This window comes from Chelonia mydas, chromosome 19 (assembly GCF_015237465.2).
Source record: "Chelonia mydas isolate rCheMyd1 chromosome 19, rCheMyd1.pri.v2, whole genome shotgun sequence".
NCBI lineage: Eukaryota > Metazoa > Chordata > Testudines > Cheloniidae > Chelonia > Chelonia mydas.
Window position 1 is genome coordinate 1,151,037 of NC_051259.2, and position 24,206 is coordinate 1,175,242.

General features: G+C 49.2%; 1 protein-coding gene across 6 annotated transcripts in view; it reads left to right on the top strand.

Moving 5' to 3' along the window:
- The window catches only part of EPHA10 (EPH receptor A10), a 116,144-nt gene that overhangs the window by 42,947 nt on the left and 48,991 nt on the right, over nucleotides 1-24,206 (top strand). For 3 of the 6 annotated variants that reach the window (XM_043532330.1, XM_037881953.2, XM_043532332.1), the window contains exons 4-5: nucleotides 11,183-11,338; nucleotides 12,479-12,820. In XM_043532330.1, coding sequence (XP_043388265.1) covers nucleotides 11,183-11,338; nucleotides 12,479-12,820 — 498 coding nt within the window. Of the gene's footprint in view, nucleotides 1-11,182; nucleotides 11,371-12,478; nucleotides 12,821-15,567; nucleotides 15,899-24,206 lie in introns of those variants that run through there. The other 3 variants (XM_043532331.1, XM_043532333.1, XM_043532329.1) reach the window with 3 other exon arrangements.

Sequence of the window (24,206 nt, forward strand, 5' to 3'; positions counted from 1 at the left end):
CTGCTCGACTTCTGTTTTCCCCGTAGGCAGCGCCAGCAGCTTGTTGGACTCTGACCCTACTCGGGGAGGTGGTGCTGAGTTTCCAGCACATTAGCGAATGCTCTGTCGCCTCCCGCTCGGGGGCTTTGCTTTGAGGCTTCCCTGTTGGGACACACCAAGTTTAGTCTGACATGGACTCGCCCACAAAGGTAACTACCATCTTGAAATGTGGTAGTTGAAGATTTTGGAGAGGGGAGACAAATCTTAGCTATCATACAGTGCCAGCTGGTTCTGCCCGTGTCTCCCCTCTCCTAGGAACCTGAATGACGAGGCTTGGGCATTCTAATCTCTCGTGGACGGTGATGGAAAAGAAGCCCTACAGGCAGAGGCAGAGTTGACAAAGTGAGACTCGCGGAAGGGAATGCACTAAAGCTGCAATCCCTCTCTCTGAGCTCAGCAATCCCACTGCAGGTGGGGCTAAATGAGGGGTGGGAAGAGGGGTTTTATGGTAGAGCGCCAGTGTCCATACTCTGCCTGTTTGCTTCTCTCACAACAGTGTCTGTATTTTCTTCCATCCCAGTCTTATGCCCTTTCTGAGCTGGTCTGTCCAGCCTTCTTGGCATTCAAATCCTTCCTGAAAGCTCCTTCTACCTCCACCCCCACAAGCGCCCTGCCAGGCGTCCTTGGCTCGGTAGCAGAGCAGCAGGTGCTCTAGTATACGTGCACAATTAAAGTGGGGAACTAAGACATGTACCACGTGCCCCCCTGCCCCCTCTCCTCCCCCTGCTTTCTCTTTCTCTTTGGAATCTCTGCAGGGCAGGGGTTTTAACCTCCTCCTTCTGCCCCAAGTCCAGCATGCTTTGGGTGCCACTGCACTGCATCTGCCTGATGCAACTTGAACCCTGTCAGAAGAGAGACAGGTTCACTTGGTTCAAGACGGGGAGGTAGAACAGCAGACGGGGTGACTGCCCCTGGGAATTCTTCAAGGCGGGGATGATGGCTCCCATTCTCCTTAGTGGTCTCCAGAGCAGTCCCCTGGTTTTCCATTGTCCCTTCACTCTCATTAGTCTTGCCTCACCCGATCAGACATGTTCCATGGCCTGCCTCCCAGGAGCGGCCAGCGACTTCTGATTCAGAGGGAGGAGGCTGTCTCGAGAAAGTGCCTGGCAAATTGTGCAGTGCCGAATGTGCCACCTGGACTTGTCCCAGAGGTGGTGTGATGTGGGTTCTTCCCGCTTGAACTTGTGTGCTGCCCTGATTCTGACCACCCCTCAGTTACGTTTGCACAGTGATGGTAGGTGAGTGCTAATTGGGTGGAGGGTCAGGGCCAGAGCCCTGATGTCTGTTCATCCTGGATCATTGGCACCCAATGCCACAGAGCAGACTGGAGCGCTACAAAGTAGCTGACTATGGAACTTTACAAACGTCATTGTGGGGAGCCACACACAGATAAATATTGATTTTTATTTCTCCTCTTTGGCGAAGAGCAAATTAATTCCAGCTCACGTTGTTTGTGGCTATTGGATTAATAGGCGGCAGCGCTGCTCCAGCTGGGACAGTGGCATTTCTCTTTATATGAATAGATGTCAGCTTGAAACATCATTTTATCTATACAACAGAGTTGAAATTTGCAGCAAATGCTCTTGCCTTAGGGGAAATGATGTAACTGTTTTACCGCCATGTGACAGGAGCTGGCTTTGGAATAGGGACTTTGAAGGCGCTCAGCGTGTGTGATTCATCACAAGGCCTCGACACAGCAGCACAATTATCCTCTGTGAAAGCCAGTTCCCCTCCCTTCTAAACCTCCATCCTATGCAACTGATGGAGTCTAAGGAGAAAATTTGTTTAGTGCTATGTTCTGCCCTGTCCTTCACCCACGGGGAAACAAAGAACTTTCTCCTGCAGTGCTGTGTGCTGGTGTTTGTTGCCACTGTGCTTCAAAGGGGGTCTTTCTACAGTATCTCGATACCTACCCCGTAGTGTGTTAATTTGTGTATAATACCTAGAGCTTTGGGTGAGCCCTGTTACATGAGCAGAGAGTTGAAGGGGCTAGTTTCTGAGCAGAGGTTAAGGGGAACCTAGAATGTACAACAATCCACTCCTCTTTTGCCCCTGCCCTTCAATGTTTTCCCTGCAAGAAACACCCACCACTAAGTCAGCCATGTTCTGCTGGGAACAGATTATCAACAAGCCTTGGAATGACCTTGTAACCGGCCCCCCACCTCCGAATGCAGTAATGGGGTGTATGATGAGCATGTGTAGCACTTGGAGTGGATAGAACAAGTTAATCCAAATCAGCTTGCATTCCCTCTCCAGCTAAATAGCTCCTCTGGCTCCATGTCAGGGACCTGTTTGAAGGAGGGTGGGCTGGTGGCTCTGTGGCTGGGAGGATGTGAGGGGATTGAAGGTTCCACGTTTAACTCGTGAGGACGTGTACATGTGACCAGTAACGGTCCATAAACATACTGGTCTGAATCACTAGGTTTGGCATGTTTGTCCTGTCATCTCTCCTTTATGGCCTTTTCATGAAGGCATGCTATTAAACATCTCGGCACAGAAAATTAACACACGTTAAAAGTGTACAAACTTAGTCAAATACAATTTCTCCCCAAAAAATGAAAGGAATCGATTTTAGAAGACTACTGAGCTGTAGTGTTAATTATAAATGATTGTATGGGCGTTTGTAGGAGAAACTGCAGGCACTATTGATTCGTGCTGGCCAGCATACAACACTTCCACTATAGCTATGAATTAAACAACATGAACAAGTTCAATAGTGCTAATGCATACTGTGTCCTTCAGGTTTTTTGCCTCTCTGCTTTAGAGATGTCTGTAGGGTTTGTGGGTGAACAGAGTAAGTTGAGACAATGAGAAGAATACAGATCTGTCAAAAACGTTCAAAAAGTAAATGCTTAAGAGGTATATAAAAAAACAAAGGTAAAAATGACCGTATTGAACAGCAGAAGAGCCATTGTTAAGGGAAGAGAAGAATTGCAGAAAGGGGGAGTCTGATTTCACAAAGACAACTATCTAGAAGAAACAAACTCATGACCAAAATTTGGCTGCAAAGCCACAGTGAATGTGGGAAAATCCCAAGGAGGAGAGAGGTTTTTTATAGGAGTTCAAGTAGAAGGTGAAAAGCCAGTGTGGCAACTGCTCCAGAAATTGTTTTACTGGTCTGAGGATTGGGACAGCGCCCTCAGGCTGTTATGGAAATGTGATGAGGAAAAAAGCAATCTGTTTCCTCCTACACTTACTGTTAAACAAACTCTCTAGATTTAATACATCTGAGCTCACACAAGAGCGAAAAGGGGAGAGTAGAAAGGATAGAAGAAAACGTGTTTAATTAGAAACTCCGCTTCTGTTAGGGTGTTAGAACTGTGAAGCTCTACCCTTTGATCTGAACCACTGTACATCAGCGGGCAGCTTTCTACCGTCTCTGAATGTGCCGCTGCCATGTGATGCAGCAGGCATCCCTAGCTTTGGTTAGAAAAAGTGAGTTGGATTTGAGGGTTTTTCTGTTCAAGACTCCAAGGGACCAAGTGGTCTAGCTCTAGCGTAACTTCCCCACCAGAGCTGGAAAGCAGACACTTTCAGGCCAGGCTCAGGGTACAGTGGTACCCCCTGCTGTCCTGTCCTGTGAGCAACGTGCGAATGGAAATCCCATGAACTTCAGTGGGATTCCCACTTGCAGATCAGGCCCCAAAGCCACAAAAATAGTGTTTGTGGGAGACCAGTCAAAGCCAGTTTGAGTTGCATTTTGCAGAGAAATGTGTGTATTTGTCCCATAATGATGCTCTCTCCTCTGTGGGGGCTGCTGCTTGGCTTTGTGGAAAAACATTTTTATGTGGCTCTGGGGCATCTCCTGCTGCTCTGATTTGTTTGTGGAGGAGCTAGAACAGGAGGGAATAACATACTTTCTGCCTCAGAGTTGGGGAAATCTCTTGTAGGTACCTTTGCAGAGAGGGGTCTTGAGAAGAGGAACGTGGCTTTCTGCACCGGTTCGGGGTTAGCATTCCATGTGCAGGGCTCAGAGGTGAAGATGGCCCAGTGCCACTGGTTGAGAAACAGACAAAGAGAGGCGGATGAAGGGCTGGGGGCGTGGCCCAGAGAAGATGTCTTGATAAGCGACTAGGGGAGGTAAATAAGAAGGCGCAAGAGCAGAGGTGTAAAAGTGAGGACCGTAAGCTTGGATTTTGGGTGATATGAGGAAGGGGAGCCAGTGGAGAGATTGTGAAGGGGTGAGGTGGTTGGGGGAGAGAGGCACTAGCTGGAACAGTGGCCTGTTCTTGTGTTCACCATTCAGATGTTGGCATGTCAAGACTTCCCACCACATGAATGCTTAGGAAGCGTGTACGCGAGCAGTCCCTGCAGTCTGAGTCCGCTATAGTCACACTGGGGCCTCCCAATTATCTCCCTCCCATTCCTCTAAACAACGTAATTTTGCCACTTTAATAATCTGAAACTCAAGCTGGGTTCTCCCTAACTGCAGCAAATCAGAGCCCCAAGTCCCTGTCTGTCTGCCCCTCCCACCCGTGCTTGTGATGTCACAGTAGTGTTAGATGCAGATCTAGCAGGGAGGTGAATTTGGCAGGGGTCAGAGTTCGTTTAAAAGCCATTCTCTGAATGCTAGGTGAAGATGTTTGCAACTTCTGAGAGTGCCTCCTTCCAAATCTGTGAGGTTTCTCTCTCCCACTGGAGCCCTGCTAATGCAGTGGGGGAGGCAGGGGGGAATACCCCAACACTCTTGCTCCGACAGCTTCCTGGGGGGTGCGGAAGGCTGGCAGCTGCACTGAAATTTGGAACTTCACAAATAATTTGACATCCTGTGAGCTAAAGTAGCTAAACTTCCTTTCAGTCAGATCCCTCCTGCCTTCACCATGCTGCTCTCCCTCCTGCGGAGGTCTCCTAAGAACTTCTGTGACATGAATCTTGTGGCTCCTGCCACATGAAATGCAAGCTGCCCCCTCCAGGCTGGGGTGTGTCCTGAGAGTTTGCGCAGCACGGTCAGTTATTTTTTGATGAGGGCAGAGCGTGTTTCACTGTTATTACTGATGGGAGAGATTGACATAACTGACTTCATTTCTCAGGTCTTCTCTTATTATTCTGGATTGACCTTGCCATGAAATCGGTGCTTTCCGTTTCCACAGAGAATGTCTCTACTGTCCGAGGGTTGGAATGGCTGCATGATGCTGTTTTGTAAGGTTCTGAGCCCTGACAGTATCCACAACCATTTAGCCTTTTACAAATGTTTTAAAGTGTTGCTAGAGCATCGGCCTTGCAAGGAGACGGAGCTCCCCTCACAAAGGCCACCTCAGTGTGATTACATCTGAAAACGGCTCCATGGAGGAAATGTTCACAACATCCTCCTTTATCCTGCGGCTTGGAAAGATGAAGCTCATATTCAATATGGGGAGTTCCAGATTTTGACTAGACAACACACAAGGCAGCACGGCATCCTGGGCTGGGGGTAGTGGCCAGAGGCTTCGCTCCCAGTTTCAAGGAAAGAGCTACTAACACAAGCCACAGGAGAAGCTCTTGGTTTTTATAAGCAGTGGCATCATGCAGGTGGGCTAAGAAATCCAACCCCGCCCCCCGGGCAGCAGACAGTTGTGATCTTCAAAGTGCTTGTCCTGAAATTCACGCAGAAGGGGAGCCCTCTCCCAGCCCTGCTGCCTGCTGGAGCAATTCCTGATTTTCATTTGCAGGTCCCTCACCTTTTCTCTACAGTATCAACCTACCCCTTTTGAAGGAAGGTATGGAGGAGGAGACATGTACCACGGCTGTCGGGGCGGAGAGGAAGCACATAGAAGAGTTTGTTCTCGTTTTAGTATTAGCATTAGGCTTCATTCCTACATCCAGAACAGGAAGTGGCTTCCGCCTTGTATTTAATCTCCCCTTTGTGCTCATCCTCTTTATTTTATGCTAAGATGCAATATTTACTCAGGTCTCTGCCCCAATCCTCTTTGCAAAACGATAAGCATATTTCAGTTAGGTGAATGATAAGGCCACAGAGAATGGATTATTGATTTTCACTGGACTCTACTGATTTGCTGGGTCAGTTTTAGTGGGTTTTAACATGCTCATGCTTACATTTGTCTGATTAAATACCATTGCATAATTTACAAAGCACTTTGCAGCTGCTGCTTCTGCATTATGAAGAGCCAGCCAGACACTCAGTGTGAACCTGGGAGAGGAGGGGAGGTGTATGGCTCCACTCCAGCTAGCCAAGCCCCATCAAGGAAGGGTTCTGACTTTACCAGTGTAATAAAGCTGCAAACATTTAAATGTGACCGCTGTAACAAGCAAGTGGCTGTGGAATCCGAGCAGAACAGGAGGATTTCTGACCAGGACCCCTCTATGCAAATAAAATTTACTTCCACAACAGACCTTTGTGTACAATTTAACTCAGTGAACCCAACAGCACAGTGGTTCTCAACCTGCGGCCCAGTCAGCACAAAGCTGCAGCCCATGTGACATCCTCAGGGCCATACGGGTAGTACTGGATGCAGCCCCCATAACACGTTGTGGTCCACTTTTGCGGTCCCTGATGGTAAACAGGTTGAGAACCACTGCAGCAGCAGGATCACAGCCTCTGCTATTACTTACTCCTGGTGAGTTTCTACTTATTTAGACCTAGCCGTGTCTCCATGGTTCTTATAGCAAGATGGCAACAGAAAACTGGCTGTAGATTTTGCCCCTTAGTGAGAGTGGCTGCGATTGAATCTCTTTAAACTCTTGGCCGAGTTATAAGATGCCACTAGCACTATCCCAGCCCGGCCTCCCGTTCTTGTAGACAACTATCTTTCCCCTAGGAGCTATGTTACTGCCAATACAATTCCATTCTGAGAGGAGCTGCTCTACGCTGACGTCTGTCCCGATCGGATTGTGAGCTGCAGACGGGAATGTGGGCGGGAGACACTGACAGTAGCTGAGAACTGCACTTGCATTGTTAGCCATTAGGCTGCAGGACACTTACAATTTCCATCTCAGATGCTATGTTGACATCAAATTAAATCCCTCTGCCAACTGGACTCCATCACTCAGCCAGGTCATGATGGGACACAGTGCAGAGCCTTGGCCTTCGCGTGTGTCTGTGTCCCCCTGGAGACCTGGGGGGAGGGTGGTTCTCATGCTGCCGGTCCCAGAGCCCCAGTTACCATAGGTACCACTGCAGAGCAGTCTTCACTTGCCCGGCCTAAGGGCTATAGGGTGTAGCTTTGTGTGCACTGGCAATGGCTTCGTGTTGCTTGGGTCTAAGTCACTATCTCACACTACAGTACTTGCGTGGAAGAGCTGGAATCCCATCTGTGGGTCTAGATCAGTCTCTGTTCTAGGGGCCTGGTCTTGTTGTGCAGACACGGGAGTGGGACTCAAGACCTGGGTTCAATTCCTGGTTCTGCCATTCTTCCTGTGTGACCTTCAGCCAGTCATATGATCTGTACCTCCATTTCCCTATCTTTAAAACGTGGTTAATACTTTCCTACCTTACAAGGAAACGGAGGATAAATTAATTTGTTTGAGGCTCTCAGTTACTACAGTGTGCTGTGAAACAGAGAGGATGTGGCAGTTCTGTTGGGCAGGGGAAGACACAGATGTCCTACCATAATCTGAGCAGCTTTGCCTTGTGCATCTGAATGCTGCATCCCTACTAGCACCTGCTCTCCTTCCAGAAAAGGTCAGGCATGAAAGTTGATGTCACTTTCTTCCTTCGATAGAACCATCTCCACTCCTCCCTCCACTGAAATGCAGCAGCTGTGTATGTAAGAGCGAACCTTCCCACGGGTGCATCTGCCAGGTTATCTATCTGCCAACCTACAGCACAAATCAATGATGCTTGTTTTGCTACTATTTTGAGCGCACACAGTGTTTTAACAAGATGGGAACAAGTGCACTTGCTGTAAAGAATGCATGGTAAGCAAGGTCGCTTGCATGAGCATCAGTGATGGGACTAGGAGGGAGGCAGGCAGTTTAGTGTGCTTGGCACCACAAGTTTGGTCATAGAATGCTACATTATTGGGTCATTACCATTATTTAACATTTATATTGTGGAAGCACCTGGAGGCCCAGGAGTGGGGTGCAGACGACAATAAAAATTGGGGTGCCATTATGTAAATCAGTGGTGTGTCCTCATGTGAAATACTTTGTGCATCATTGGTCTCCCCCCTTTCCGAAAGGATAGGGCAGAATTTGGGGCATGGGAGAAGATTGGAGAAGCATTCCAGAAATGGTTAGGAGGCCTGGAAAAATTCTTCTAGAAAGAGACATTGAAAAGTTTGGGGTTGTTTTCCTTAGAAAGGAGACAAGAGGGGATGTGAGAAAAGTCTATGGCATATCGAATGGTCTGGAGTAGATAGGAGACTGGGGGATTTTGTTCTCCCTAACACAACAAGGGGACATTCAAGGAAATTCTTCATCATCATGGCAAATCCCACAGGAACGTTGCCTCCTTGCAAATCGAGCACCATTCTCTTGCAGCAAGAAGTGAACAAACAGGAAGGGACAAATCTGGTAGAGGGGAAAACGCTGGGCTTGAGCTTTTTGCAAGGTTTGCTTAAAACAAAGACTGCCAAAAATATACACTATTGTGCTCTCTTAAATGGACTCAAGCTAAGAGAATAAGAGCAGGATCCAAAGGCCACTAATGTTCGTATTCTCTGAGTCCTAGTTTGGCTTCCTCACCATGATTAAGGGCCTCTGGTTTGTTATGACTTGGGCAAGGCATGGAGATCTGGGGAGGCAGTTGTAGGCAACTGCATGCTGCAGACCCTGGTTCCCTATTTCAGTGCATCATCCTGCAGCTTCCCCAGCATTCTGGTGAGTGCCAGGAAGGCCAACAAGGAGAGAACAGCTGCTTCAGTGACAAGATGTCTCCAGATCGCTCTATTTTTGCTTCCAAGAATTCTGACCTGACCAGGCTTAGGAGACTTGGCTTGCATCCCATACAGAAGTAGTGTTGACAACGGCCAGGCAGTTGTTAGTTTTTTGCATGGCTGTAACGTTGTGCAAGAATCCTATTTAATTTGGGTTTTCAGAGAGAAGAGCGGATTCACTGTCCTTTTACAAATAGGGAAACAATCCTCGTTTTAAGGTTGAATGCTGCACAAGATGCTATCGATACCCACTGCAGCAAAGCTCCTCTGCTGTACAGCGCTGAGAACGGGCAGCAGCTCATTGCAGCGCCTGCAATACTGACTGTAAGCAATGCTTCCGTTTCTGCCGGCAGCTTAAGAGAAGATGTCTCTTACCGCGCGAAAAAGAAGAGTTACAGACCTCTGGGAACGTGGCACATTAGTCTTGGAAAAGCGCAGAGCTGGAAGTCTCTCCCGTGCCGAGCGGGACTTGCAGTCTAAGCTGTGGCAGCATTTTGTTGTTGTTACTGGACACATTTGGGGAAGCTTGTTGGCAAAGTCTGCTCCATTCTTTCCCCTGATGCTCTTGGTTTGCTGGCTGGTATTGGGTAAAGCACTCTTGGAGGAGGTCTCACGGACACGTGCTCTGATTCGACACTGAAAGTCTATGGCTACTGAGCATGCTTCTCCTCTTCCCTGAGTGCACATGTACCTAGAACTGAGACAGGACATTGCAGGGATCAGGACTTAAAAATGTGGGTTTGGGGCAATTCCCGAAAGGCCGTTTATGTAACATTTAAAAAAGAAAAATTTCTCTCAGTTGCATGTTAGACCACAACTCTGCCAGCCAGCAATCCATACCTGTGCCAGACTCCAGGCAGCACAGAGAATGGTCAGCTGAACTTTGCTCTCAAGGAAGAGGAAGGATTAATAAGATGCTTCATGCCCCACTTTGATTTGACTTCCAGGGCAATGTGAATTCCAAAAAGACTTTGCAATAGATGAAAATCTGCCTTTCACTTTATGTGTTGCCTGAGCATTCCATTGCCCTATGAATAAATGTCATCCACAGCTGATGCTGTATCTCTGGTACTTTGTCCTAAGATCACAATTGTAGCTGCCAGTATTCTATCACAGTAAAAAATTAATGAACTCCACGGAGTGCCCTGGAATAATCTCTTGTAAAAGGAACAGTCTCAGCAGTGACCTCCTTAACAACGATAAGATAGGGGTGTTTTGTGGGACTGTGCAGCTAGGAAGTTTAAAAGTGATTAAGTTTAAATATTCAGGAAGCTGATTAAGTTTAAATATTCAGGAAGCTGATGCAGGCATAGCAGACAGCAGCACCTCCCAAATGAGAGGAAGGAGAAGCCAAGCAAAGCGTGGTGCCGAAAGTTCTGTTCTGCTCACATGTTCGGCTTGAACTCCAGCTGAGTCAATCTCATTGCAGCCCCTATTGGCTCTGTTGTGGGAGCTACCTCCAGCTGACACAGGAGCTGCCCAACATAGCAAAGGGGTCCCGATTGGAGCTCCTGCTCCATAAGCAGCGCAGGAAAGCGCATAGATCCAAGTCTGTCTGGCTGATCCCTCCATGACTCTCTCACATTTGTTTTCAGGCTTCTCTCGTCCCAAATGCTTTCAGGGTCACCCCTGAAACTACTTCCTTGTTTAGTTGAACCTCAAAGGTAATTTACAGAGAATACATGGGAACCAAAAGTTGTTTGTAAAGTTTATTAGGTGATAAGTTTATATTCTTATCATTCAGTATCGATGACTATATTATACTACCTAACCACCCACAATCCATCTCCTGTGTTGATAAAGCCATACTCCTCCTATTTGCCCAGGCATGCAGCTTTGTGGCTTGATTCTCATTTACAATGAGTCTCTTTACACCACTCTGGCAGTGTGAAGGGGCCTTAGTGTAAATCCTCTTGTTGTCATTGTTGGCTCTTCCCTTTTTCAGTACCTCCCTCCCATTCAGACTGTCACTAAATCCTACTGCTGTGTCTGTGTCATCCCTGGAACTTTCCCTGTCCCTCCTGACTCGTAAAACCCTGGGCCATGCATTATTCATTGCCTGCCTCATCCTGCAGCCCCCTCCTCCTTGTCCTTGCTGAGAGCCCCCTTCCTGCCCCCCCATTGCTCTCCTCATGCCTCTCCAACCTGCTGTCGCTAAAATCTGGCAATTGCCCAACTCTTTCCTTGATTCTGCGGATAGATTTCTGAACACTGAGACCCAAAGCAAAGGGGGCCTCAGGAACTGGGAAAGGCTGGTCTCTAACAACCGCTCTGTTTGCTTGTGCTGCCAGAACTCGGCTTGCCATAACAGTCTGTCTGTCTCTTCACAGCTTGCCCTACTGGATTTTATAAGCTATCCCCCCGACTCCCTCTCTGCTCTCCTTGCCCTGAGCACAGCTTCACACATCGAGAAGCCTCCACGTTCTGCACGTGTCAGAAGAACTACTCCCGGTCCCCATCAGACCCGCCATCTGCCTCCTGCACCCGTACGTCTCTCTCAAGCAACATCCGTGGTTCGGTAACTGGAAGGGAGAGAGAGGAGCCAGCCAGATCGGCCGCATGTGCATGCGTGCGGCCAGTGCCCTGGGGCTGGCCAGGCCCATGGCAGGCCAAGGAGCTGCCCCCCACCCCGGTGGCTAGGCCACCAGCACCCAGGCAGAGCCGCTTGCCCTCGGTAGCCGTGTCCCAGGGCATTAGCATCACCGGGCATTATTCTGGGTATTTCAGTAGCACCCACAAGGAGCTAGGTGCTTTCCAAATAGATAGGAAAAGCCAGGCCCTACCGCAGGGAGCTCACAGTCAGAGGTTACAAGGCCTGAAATCTGAGGCTATAAACATGCCAGTAAGGACTGCAGGCATTACCCCAATAAAACTAGGGCAAGCTTGTATAGACACAGTCTAGCCTGGCACACGTTTTTAATTAAATGGCATCAAGTTAATTAAATTTGATTAATAGATACTATGGTGATGGGCACTTTAGAATTGCTTATATAATAAGAAGCAGACTTCGTGGTTTGACTGACAGCTAGCATGAGTGAGATGTGTCTTATTCTTGGCCTCTCTGCAGAGCCAGATGGCTTGGCTCTAAGCTATTTCACAGTGGGAACCCAGCAAATAGGAGCAGTGTGAGTAGCTGGCATGTGTAAAGTGTCGGCAGGTATCAGACACTAAGGGTATGTGGGCACTGCAAGAACGGGTGTGCCCTTAATCGGGGTTAAAATAGCAAAGTTACGGCGTCTTGGCTTTTAACTCCAGTTAGCAGCTGAGTTAAGAGCACACCTTCCTCTGCAGTGTAGACATACACTCAGACTGCAGGGAGACTGATCATTAATCCCGTGCTGCCTTGCTCATCGCTTTCTTTACAACGTTGCTTCAGTGTGGACACTCTCCGTGCTGCACCTCCAGCACATATTGCACGTGGGCGAGGTTGCGGGACCCCTTGTGTGACTGGATGGCATTACGATTGCCAGGCTCTCTTGGATCCAGCTTTGCCTCTGCCATTCTGTATTTCCCCTGCATTCCAGTGGCAGTGCCAGTGTGGTGGTATCTGTGATGGCCCTGCACTGGTGCTGCTGGTGGCTGCACCCAGTGCCCATGCCGTGAAACGCTCACTCTTCTGCTTGCAGGTCCCCCCTCTGCTCCAAGGAATCTCGTCTACAGCCTGAAGCAGTCCACGCTGGTTCTGGAATGGAGCGCACCAGCAGACTTGGGCGGCCGGACCGACGTCACCTATAACCTCCTTTGTGACCGCTGCTCGGTGGCTCTCCGGCGGCAATGCGAGCAGTGTGGCAGCAGCGTTGGCTTTGTGCCCCAGCAGACGGGATTGGTGGACAGGACCGTTACCCTGGTGAACTTGCTACCACATGTTAACTACACTATCCGGGTGGCAGCTGTCAATGGCGTCTCTGATTTCAGTGACTTGTCAAAGCCGCAGTACGTGGAAGTGAACATCTCCACCAGTTTCACAGGTACGGGCCACCCCTGGCTGCACTTGCTGCTTTACTCCCCCTCTGCTCCTTCCTGTGAGCTTCTGAAACGTGCACTTTGTGATGCAAGAATCCTGAAGGGGTAAAAAGGGAGTGCTGTAGGGAGCGCCCCCCGCCCAAGTCCAGTGAATGAACCTCCCCCAGCCCACTTGCACTACGAATAAGGTTCCAATCTTAGCCCTTGGTTGCAAAGCCCACAGCCACTGGCTTTAACTCCCCTCTGTTTCTATGAGCTGCACCCAACAGCTGGTGGGATGGCTGGACACGCAGAGCTGGAAATAAAGTATAAAGCCGGGCAGGGCTCTGTAGGCAGCTGTTCTTTAATACAAGTAACTAGTGAAACCAGCAATGCCTTGCCCCTTTAAGGGCTAAGCAAAACAGAGCCCACCTAAAGGGGTTACAGGAAGGGGACGGCTCAGCCTGCTAGACAGCGCTAGGACTGTCTCCCGTCCGCTTCAGTGACTCCCCCAGCTTTCTGCTGACTCCAATGGGAGCTGCCTGGCTACATGCAGTGCCAGTCTGGCCAGCGAGGCGTGCAGCTGACTGTGGAGTATTGTCCAGCATGGCAGTGGCCTAGAATGAAGTTAGTTGGCTTGGAGTTCCTACCATTTTTGTTAATGTAGTGCTCTCCTGGAGAGCCCAAGGTTTTCTGAGCAACTCTGCAGCTCTGAGCCCCGGGACCCCCGGGGAGGAACAGTCAGGTTAGCATACTGCAGCGCCCATCTTTACAGAAGGGGCGTGGGTCACTTTCACTGCTGGGCCAATATGCTCCTCTTGAAGCAAGTGACATATACAGGAACCACTGGGCCTGATATGCAGGTGTGTGATGGAGAGCAGCTGTTTCTGGAATCCCAGACATGCTCTGAGGTCATAGTGCTGGGACGTGACGTTCCTTGGCAGAGCTCCTGGGAATGCCTGGTTGGATGTTGTCTCCCCAGTAACATGAGACCATTTGCCCCTGGAACTGGCCTGTCCAGCACCGCAGCCCGTGCTCTGTGCCAAGCCGTCAGGGTCTGGGCTGGTGCTAGCTGAGGGAGCAGCAGTTTCCATAGTCTCTGAAAGAACTGCTGACCCGTAAGCACTCACTGAGAGCGCTGGGCTGGGGGATACAGTGCGCAGGGCTGAATAGTCACTTCACAGGTCCCTGCATTCCCAAATGTGCTGGCCATGTTCCTGTCCTAGTCCATTTCCTGGCACCTTTACCAGGAAGCCAGAGATCCTCTCATTTGTCTACCTGCTCTCATGATCTGCTAGGAGTTTTTCAAAGATGGCTGAGCGAGCCGGAGGGGTTGACACGCCTGAGCTGGTTTTAACATAGCTTTGGCTGCTGGGAGGATGTGATTGCCATGGTGATTGCTCACGTACAGCTCGGCCAGTGGATTTCCCCAGCGTGAGGACTTGACAGTGCCGGTCCCCACCTCCTCCCGGGGCCTCTCGCCTTCACCCCGTCTGCTGGATACTCAGGGTCACACAGATACTACAGCAGTGATGAGGACCGTACCAGCGCCTAGGCAGATAGATGGGAAGAGACGAGGGCAGCTCTGTGACACTCGGGCTGGGTTTTCATTGCTAGAATACAGAGAACAGAAGCTTGCTGGGTTTAGAAAAGCCCATTGCTCAGCAGTGAAGATGGCCAGTCATTCCTCTGCTACAGACAGGGCTGGACTAATGCAGGGGCTTTAGGGGCTGCAGCCCTGGGCCACAGGCTAAGGGGGCCCTGGCGCAGCAGGGCTCAGGCAGGCTGCCTGCATGCCGTGAGCTCACGCTGCTCCTGGAAACAGCCGGCTGCTGGCACATCTCTGTGGCCCCTGGTTGGGGCAGGAAGGCAGCTCCACGTGCTGCCCCTGCTCCCAGGGAACCCGCCAGTGGGAGCTGTGGGGGAGGCACTTGTGGGCTCAGGCAGCTCACGGAGACACGCTGTCCCCCTCCCACGGGGGGCACGCCACCCGGCCGCTTCCGGGAGCGGTGGTAGCAGCCAGCCTGCCTGAGCCATGCTGTGCTGCCGGTCGGGAGCCACCTGTGATAAGACCCCACACCTTCTCCTGCACCCCAAGCCTCTGCCCCAGATCCAAACTCCCTCCGGACCCCGCACCCCCTCCTGCACCCCAACCCCCTGCACCAGGTCAGAATCCCTCCTGCACCAAACTCCCTCCCAAAAAGAAACTAATATAACAGCTGTTCTAAGGTAAGACGTAGGCTATTTTGCATTAACTTAACTATATTCTACATGTTTTAAGACTGAAATATAACCACAGAACGGCTTTATGTTAATTAAAAGGCAAGTTTAGTATAGCGTTAATAGCCTCAATGCCATAATTGTGATCATTTTGTTGTAAATTCGGAAAAAGACTTGTAGACAGGGGCCCCACATAATCTAATAGCCCTGGGCCCACAGGAGAGTTAATCCAGCCCTGTCTGCAGAGCCCTCAGCTCTCCTTGTACTGTGCTATTTCAAAGCTACAGAAGACTATTCTGACGGTGAGGTTCTGAGCTCCATGGAGCTGAGTCCATTGCATGATTAAGTTACAGTCTGAATTTATGGATCACAAAAGTGTCTTCAGGGAATCAGTTCTTGCAACCCAGCCACGTGAAACTCCTTAACAGAGAGTGATTCAGCAGCTGGCTGTCCCATAGGACTAGGAGAGCGTTAGAATTATTGGTTACATTGTTTTCTCCAGGCCAGGTTTCAGGGCACAATTTCCCATTGTAAATTTCTTCCTTCTCCCTAGGGGCTCACACCTTTAATTTCCTGACCTGAGCAGAACTGAGGAGCCTTTCTGTCTGCATGCCAGAGCCCTTCCCTGGTGGAGGGGGGCTTGTTCTCATTGCTCCAATCCAATTATATTTCTGCAGGTCCCTCTCCATGATTTAAACCTCCTCAAGGCAAGCTGGCGATGGCTTGTTGTGTCCTTGTCTCTCCCTCTGTTGTTGTTAATTTGCATGAAAATCCATTCCCCAGCCACAGTTAATGGAGATGAGCCATCTCCATGTCCTTCTCCATAGGAATTGGCCAACAATTTAATCTTGAGAGATTAAACTTTGATCTTGTTATGAATAATTTCCCCACTGTTTGATCAAATGTTTTTGCTCACGTAGCTGCTTTTCCTTTCCTCACTCAGTCATTTCTGTGACTGTGCAAGGCCAACATGGACCCATCCTTCCGTACAGGAGACCTCTTCTGGCCAGCGGAGGGTCCTAGCTTGGTAAAAAGCTTTTAGCGCCTGAGGTCATGTTAACCCCGTAGGTCCATGTCAGCCAGTCAGATGGCTTGATTCAAAAGTAGAAAAAGTCAGATTAGCCCCCAGGGAAATGCTGTGGCTGCAGGAGAGCTTGTTAGGGGAGCTCTCGGAGAGGCGAGGGTGGGAGGAAGGTGTGTTTGAGCCACTCACAGGTCACTGACTGACAGATTCTTGCTGCCATTGGAAAAAGACTCTTTCCTAGCTTGGCAGCAAGCAGGCAGAATGTGTTTCCGTGTTGCTTTGACTTATCCACAGGTGGGAAGCCAACACTGGTCACAGCTGACAAGTGGGGAAGGACAAAAGGGCTGATTTGCAAGTTTCCAGAACCAGAGTGTATTAGACACAGGGACTGGGTGAATCTGTTGGCTGAGAGGGATGAGAAACAGAGAAGTTTCTCTAAAGCAGGGGCTCTCAACCTTTCCAGACGACTGTACCCCTTTCAGGGTCTGATTTGTCTTGTGCACCCCCAAGTTTCACCTCACTTAAAAGCAACTTGCTTACAAAATCAGACATAAAAATACAAAAGTGTCACAGCGCGCTCGTACTGAACAACGGCTGACTTTCTCATGTTTACCATGTCATTATACAATAAATCAACTGGAGTATAAATCTTGTACTTTTCAGCATACAGTATATGGAGCAGTATAAACGTCATTGTCTGTAGGAAACTTTAGTTTGTACTGACTTCGCTAGTGCTTATTATGTGCTAGTGCTAGTGCTGACTTCGCTAGTGCTTATTATGTGGCCTGTTGTAAAGTGAGGCAAATATCTGGATGAGTTGATGTACCCCCTAGAAGACCTCTTTGTACCCCCAGGGGTATGTGTCCCCCTGGCTGAGAACCACTGCGCTAGAGGAGTTCCCACAAAGGTCTCCCAGCAGAGGGCGGTGGGGAGACAGGTGCTCTCAGAATCTGTATCCTGAGCTATTATGTCCTACAGGATGAGACTAAGACAAAGCTAGGACAGCAACTATTCTGCAAGATCCATCCTCCTCTAGTGAGAGAGAAGCAAGTGGCAACACAAGTCAGATTATCATACGCCCCAGGTGTGTGTATGTAACATGTCCCTTCTCCTTGGTTAATGGGAATCCTGGGTGGTTCTCGCAAACTGCTTAACAAATACATGACTCCTAAAGAAACTGAAATCCAGACAAAGAATATGGTAGAAGTAATCTTGTAAACTATCCCAAATCCATGTCTCTTGTCAAGCTGCTGAGATTCCAGGTGCAGATGGCAATACAGAAATTAGCTAACCAGCTGAGACTCCTGCACCATTTGTGCTGAAACGGACTTTTATCTAGGTGGTGAGAATCCATGGAATTGCTAGATTGGAATGGCTGATTTTGTTCTTTTTGTGTTTGGTCTTTTGGGGGTTGTGCTGAATTGCAGGAGACCCAATTTCTCTGTTTTGATATGTTGTGTAAAAAATGACTGTGATAATTAACTTGTGCCCACCAACCAAGAAGGAAAGGAGGGCACCTTCCCACACCAAGGTGGCTTACAAGTCTGACTTGCCTGCAACATTCCTGCAAGATAAAAGACCAACCTTCCTTGGTGAAATCCCTGCACCTGTGTGCGCGCTCTGCTCTGGGGTGGTCAGACGGGAAGGGCAGCAAAACTCATTTTGAATGTGCAATCCAAACCCTGGGCATTGCAGTCACAGTGCTCTGGGCCTCCGCTTTGGTTAACAAGCTGTCACTTGCAATTTTCTGTGAGCCTTGATGTTCCTGCAGGAGAGCAGCTCTGTGCCCCCAGTTAAAGTGGGCTATTAATGCACTGCAGAGCATGAGCCCATTCTGCGAACTCTGTCCTGGTGATATAGGTAGGGCTGAAGTTCACACCTGGGGTTCTCTGCAAACATGCATCTTCCAAGCAGCTCCCTTTGTGGGGAGGGATGTGCTTCCCTGTGCTGCCAGTGGAACATCCCGTACATAAGGGAAAGACAGTGACCAGAGGAGAGCTCCGGGGCTGTTTATATTCGCTCCTGCCTGCCGGGGGAGAACTGTTTCTTTTACAAGGGCTTTTAAACTACTGGTCGGATCCTGAATGTGCACTGGTCTTGGTCGAGGTGCAATAGAAAAGAGCAGTAACCAGGGTTTTGGGACTATAGTTCGTCGCTCTGAGCTGTTCTTAAGAAAATGGGTCCGAGAATCGCTGAACTCCCGCTATTTCAGAGCAGCAGAGACTTCGGAGACGTGTGTTGGACTGAGCCAGGCACAGGGAGGCTGTAAGGGGGTGGGGGAGGGAATGAGCTAGTGTCCTTTAAGTCCAGCTTCCCCTCTGGCCTCCCACCTGCCTCCTTTCTGGGTGTTCTGCCTTAGAGCCTGGGTACCTGTGCGGCACACTCTGGCTCTGAGTCTGGAGACAGTGAGAGGCAGGAGGCCTTTCAAGGCAGCATGCTTAGCACATGTGAGGAATCCACCGTATGGCTGGGGACCCTCGGGTACAAAACCAGCAGCAGTGGCGGCCGCACTGGGGTCACAGAGTTGTCGGTGGCGGCAGCGCTGAGAAGCTCTTTCATGTCTCAGTTGCTGCAGAGTTATGAGACCCTTCTAGGTTCCTGGAGCACCTGTGAGAAGGTTGAGCCTGAGCATCCCCATCTCTTGTTCCCTTGTCGGGTGCCTCAGCAAGCCCAGAGCTTTCGGACCATTCCAGGCCTCAGCTAGTCTGCTTCACAGGTGAAGAGCATCCTGACTGTGGGCCTGGAAAGAAGCAAAGGGCCTCAGGCTTCCTACATTGCTGAAGTGAGCTGTAGCTCACGAAAGCTTATGCTCAAATAAATTTCTTAGTCTCTAAGGTGCCACAAGTCCTCCTCTACATTGCTTCAGTTACTATCCGAGCACAGATGCACGTGTAGGAGGCTCACTGAGCTAAGGAAGGTGCTGTTTTTTGGCATGAGCCCTGTAAGTTCGGGTTGTCAAGGACTCGTCAGAACAGGCGTATCTCCAGCTGTGTCCTGAACTGCCAGAGCTGCTCTGATTTCCCATGATAGCGCAGTGTGGACCTGCTCTGTGGGAGCAGGGAAGTGTGGAAAGAGAGACGCCAGGACCAACTGGAAGATGCAGAAGCAGAGGAGACCTTGTTCATGGCTGGGACGTGGCAGCTTCAGGGGAGGAGATCTGCAGCAGCAAAGCTCCAGCTGCGGATATACAGATTCAGAGGAAAACTTAAAAAAAGAAACCAGGTCTTATTTAGCTGCCAGGTCCCTGTTCCTGTAAATATAGCTTTGACTAAAGCTTTCAGCTCTAACCACTTCCCTCCCCTTCAGTGTTCACAAGAGGTTTCATTAACACGTCTCCATTGTGTCTGCAGATGCAATTTAGTCCACAGGAGGCAAAATTAATACTGTGTTTTTTCTAATCTGGCCCAGCATGGGGCTAAGTAAAAGTGTTTAAAGAGAGAATGGAGCCGCTTACCTGCGGGGAGGAGTGCATTAACCATGCAAATGTACACTGTAGGACAAGGTCCTTTACATTCCCGGCAGGGACTGGGTTCTGTCTTTTTTAAATTTGTTGCAAATTAATAGTGCGGCCATTGCTGAAATACACTCTAATTTCTGTGTCTGTGGGGATGTGATTTGTGCCCAATTAGGGCCTGGCAGGGAAGCTTTATGTGGCCACACGTGGCTGGCATGCTCCTGACCACCCTGCCTGGACAGGGTGGTAACCGGGTAACCAGACTTCTCCTGGCCTATTGCACAAGTGTGAGGAGATACCAGGTCAGTCTCCTGCAGAAACACCCCTGGGGCTCTTTCCTATCTGCTCAGAGGAGAGAGGACCTTGGCTTTTAGTGTCTATTTTGAAAGAGCCTCCAATGAAATGCATGGAGCTTCATTTACAGCTTAGATGGCAAGTTCCTTGTGGCACGAACTGTCCTGTGCAGTGCTCAGTTGGCCGAGGGAACAGTTCATTACCCCAGACAGGCTGTTCTGTGGAATGTGTGAATTTTGCTCGGTTCCCTGACCTTCTCCCCACTTATCTCTAGTCTCCAGCAGGAAAGTGCTGGCATCTCCAAGTGCTCGCACCAGTCCTAGTGCACGCTCCCTCGGCGTTTCCTCACTGATTTCAGACTCCCTTGGAACCGGCACGGGGGCTGGCCACAGGCTCCCCTTTGTCACGGTTCATCTGGATGTGCCAACAGTGGCAGGAGATGCAGCTGGACTGTATTAATGAGGGAAACTCTCTCCTGGATTTGAGTAAACCTGAGGTTTTGAACTATAATTACAGTGCTCTATCTTCTCCAGCCAATAACTACTCAAAGTGACACTTATGAACAAGGAAATTCAAATGTCCTCGTTCTTACCAGTACAGGGAGAACCATTAGGTACCAAGCAGGAGCTGGGCACAGCCCGCGTTACAGCAGCAGCTCAGCAGATAAAGGGGAGACGCTGTTACCTGCAGAATTCCCAACAGGCCTTGGCTTCTAGCCAGCTGACTCAGCTGAGCTGCCCTGCCCAAAGCTGCAGTTCAGTCCTGGCTCCCAGATGCTCCTCACATACCTGCACTGGTCATTGCTGCTGGGTACGTGGATCCCGTTGCTGCTGCGTTTAATGGGCAGCTTTTCTAAATACATTAAAACAAATTCAAGGGCTTTGTTTGTACTAGTCCAGCACAAGCCATGCCTTTGAGCGGAAGCGTCACTCTCTGGATCTTCTGGAGGGAATGCTGTCTCCTGCGGTGGGAAAAGAAGTCAGGACTCCTGGGTTCTATTTCTGGCTCTGCCACAGGTTTCCTGTGTGAATTCCCCTGTCTGTGCCTCACCATCCCCATCTGTAAAATTGGTCAGCATGATTACCCCAATCTCCCAAGGTGCTTGCGTCTGTCAAGCGCTTGTTTGCTGAGCGCTCAGTTCTCACTGAAGTCAGTCCCCCTGCTCCCAGGCTCTGTGTTTGATTTTCAAATACCCTATGGAGTGAGAAGTGGGGTTATTCCTGGTAAATCCACTTCTTCTGCCCCGATATCTGGTCTGCGTGCATAACTGGGCAAACTACCAGGGCAGGAGAGTCAGTGCAGTGCCTTTCAGGGACACTAAGCACTGGATTTATGGCTCTTTTCAGAGTTCATTTAATGTCACAGCCTGGAGTTCTCTGCAGCCAATTCACACAAATTAACAGGTGTGAATTAGTGTTTGTGGCTTAAACTTCTGCTGTGTGTCCCTGTTGTCATTCAGGCTTTGTCTTGCCTCTCTTATGGCTGCTGAACACAATCGGACCTCAGGTATAGAGTGTGCAATGGCTGAATGCTGATTTTTGTAAAGCAGTTCACAAGACAGGAGTGAATAGTTCCCAGCATCACACATCCCCAAGCCGTCTTTTCTTTGGCATGTCTCTGTGGCTGTTGGGCTCTGTCCAAGTTCAGAGAGATCAGCTGCCTTTCCACAATGTTAGCTCCAGCATTCGTTCTCTTCCCTTCCTGCCTTCGCTTTGGAACCCTCACGCTAATTTCTTTGGATGGTTTTGGAGTGTGACTTTGGTAGCAGGCTGGATGTGGTTTGCTTCGTAGCTTTGACTCCTGCGGGTCCTGAGCTCTGCCCCTTTGGGCTAGGGCTCTGTCCCGTACTTCTCCCCTCCCTCCCCGCAGTGTGATAACTTGGAGTGTGTAGCTTGACTTGTGCTTATTACACGTGTTCTCCCTGCATGCCAAATGGCAACAGAGACAGACAGAAAATGTCTGTGGAGAATAATATTATCCTCTAAAGATTTCCTGAAGGGCCCCTCTCAATTCCTTATCCATTAAATCACACGTTAAAAGTTCTTTTGCACAGATACCGTAAACACCATTAATTTCCCGGCTGTGCTTTCCTGGGAAGCTCCCCTGAGAGTCCAACAATAACTGTTCGTGTGCTTTCCCGGTCTGAAAATTCTTCCTTTTGTTTCTGGGATTTTTGATACTGACCCAAACGGGGCAGGATTTTCAGGGACTACTTGCTGAACTTCTCTAATAACACGTTTCAGAGTAGCAGCCGTGTTAGACTGTATTCGCAAAAAGAAAAGGAGGACTAGTGGCACCTTAGAGACTAACCAATTTATTTGAACATAAGCTTTCGTGAGCTACAGCATCCAATGAAGTGAGCTGTAGCTCACGAAAGCTTATGCTCTAATAACACGATGGCTCATGCCCTGTTACACCCAAATCCTTGCCAACTCTGTGTATAAACTGGGATGCCTGATCTCATATCTACTGCCAGCATGCTGTGCGAGGAAGCTGGCCCGAGGTGGAGAGGAGTTTAGGCACTGAGGTTTATTATCCATCTCTGGCCATTAAACCTCAGGAATAGCTGCACATAAGTAGTTAGGTTTAAAATGAAGAGTGCGTCTACGCTGCAATTAACCACCCACGGCTGGTCCATGTTAGCTGACTTGGGCTGTGGGGTGGTAAAATTGTGGTTTACACGTGCAGGACCCTGTGATGGGGGAGGGTCCCAGAGGCCAGACTCCAGCCTGAGCCCGAGCCTGAACGTCTACACTGCCATTTTACAGCCGTGCACCCCGAGCTGACGTCCGCTGACATGGGCCAGCCCAGCCACAGATGTTTAATTGCAGTATAGACATAGACCACGTGAAACGGAATTACCCAGAAAAACGGAATCCTCCTGGCTCTGGATTTTTTCAGTTTCAAGAGAATTAATGTCTTGCACATTAGCCACTTAGGCTATGTCAGCCTTTCCCAACATCTCATTGAATTTATAATGATAAATACCTTGGGGGGAAGGAGAGTAGGGAGGAGGGAATCTCTTTTACTGCCCTGTTAAAGCAATGTGTCCTGTCTCTGCCCCCCGGAATTCTTGGAATTATAAATTGGGCAGCCCCAGACAGAGCTGCTTTCTCCTATAGATGTTATGTTAGTGCCACTTTAAGTCTGCTGACATGATGCCCTCTTGGTGGGTGGGTGGGAGCATTTAAAGCAGCAGTGGTTTAGACCTCATGTTACTAACTGATTTCAACTTTGTTTCCTTGGGGTTGCCCTGGGCAGTCTCTGGCTGCATCTGCCTCAAGTCACATTACAAACCTTTGCAAGCATGTTCATCTTGGAGTTGTTTGGCTTAGACCTTTGTTCCATGCAGAATAGAAAACCTGATATTTCCCTGCTCTGGGGGACTTGCATGATGCCCACAGTTTACAGGGAAAGATGCTAAACTAATGCCGCATTAAAGGACATAGGATACCTATGGGAAGAAATTGAGCTGGAAAATGAAAGCTTCTCTCTCAGAATAAAGATGACTTGGTGAACTTGGAAGAGAGATCCCAAAGCTCGCTCTTCTGTCATGTGGCACCTTCCCCAGGATGCAGACTAGTTTGCCTCTCTGATTATGATGGAGAGAGGGGGATTTGTCTGGTGTCCCCACAGATCTCCTCTGTTTCCCTATTCTCTCCTTTCTGAGCCTCCGCTTCCACTCCCAGTAACACCACAAGAGTTGCCCATATGCATGGAGAGGAGACTTAATGTCTTTGCAAAGCCTCCCTCTCCCATCCCCCTGGGGAATGGATTGGAGAGACACATTTCAATGAGTGTGGATCCCACCCTCCCGCAGGTCTCCTGGGCGGACAGGAGGCAGGAGCCCTTCCCTGGTATTTAGGACATCGCTAGACATCTCCTGCTAGAATCCATATTTCAGATGCAGTTGTTTTCTCAGCAGATGGCTGCAGTGAATACACCTATTTTTATGCCTTTTCTGCTGGCTGGTTTGTTAATTAAGAGGAACAAAGCCACGCACAGTGAGATGGAGTTTATAAAATCAGGCAGAATGGTGAATAATTTAATGTTTGCTTTTCAGAATAGAGGCAATGTTAGGGAGTTTAAAATATTAATAAGAAACATTTTATTCACAACATGAATTACTCTATAGCTGTATGATTTTTTAATTCCTTTTTAATGCATCTGGGGCTTTACTTTGTAGCTGGTATCTAGCATATGGCACGAACGAAGAAGTCCTGCACACAGGTCTGCAGCAGATCATGGAGTTACCAGAAAAAAACCTAAGTATGATTAGCAATGAATAGGGTTTGTGAGCCGCAGCAATGATTGGAGGCGATACAGAGGTGGAATTGTGTGGGTGGCTCTGATCGTTAACAAAAACAATCTGACTTTCCCCAGCTTGTTGGGAAGCAGAAGGCCCAGGAGCAGAACTGCT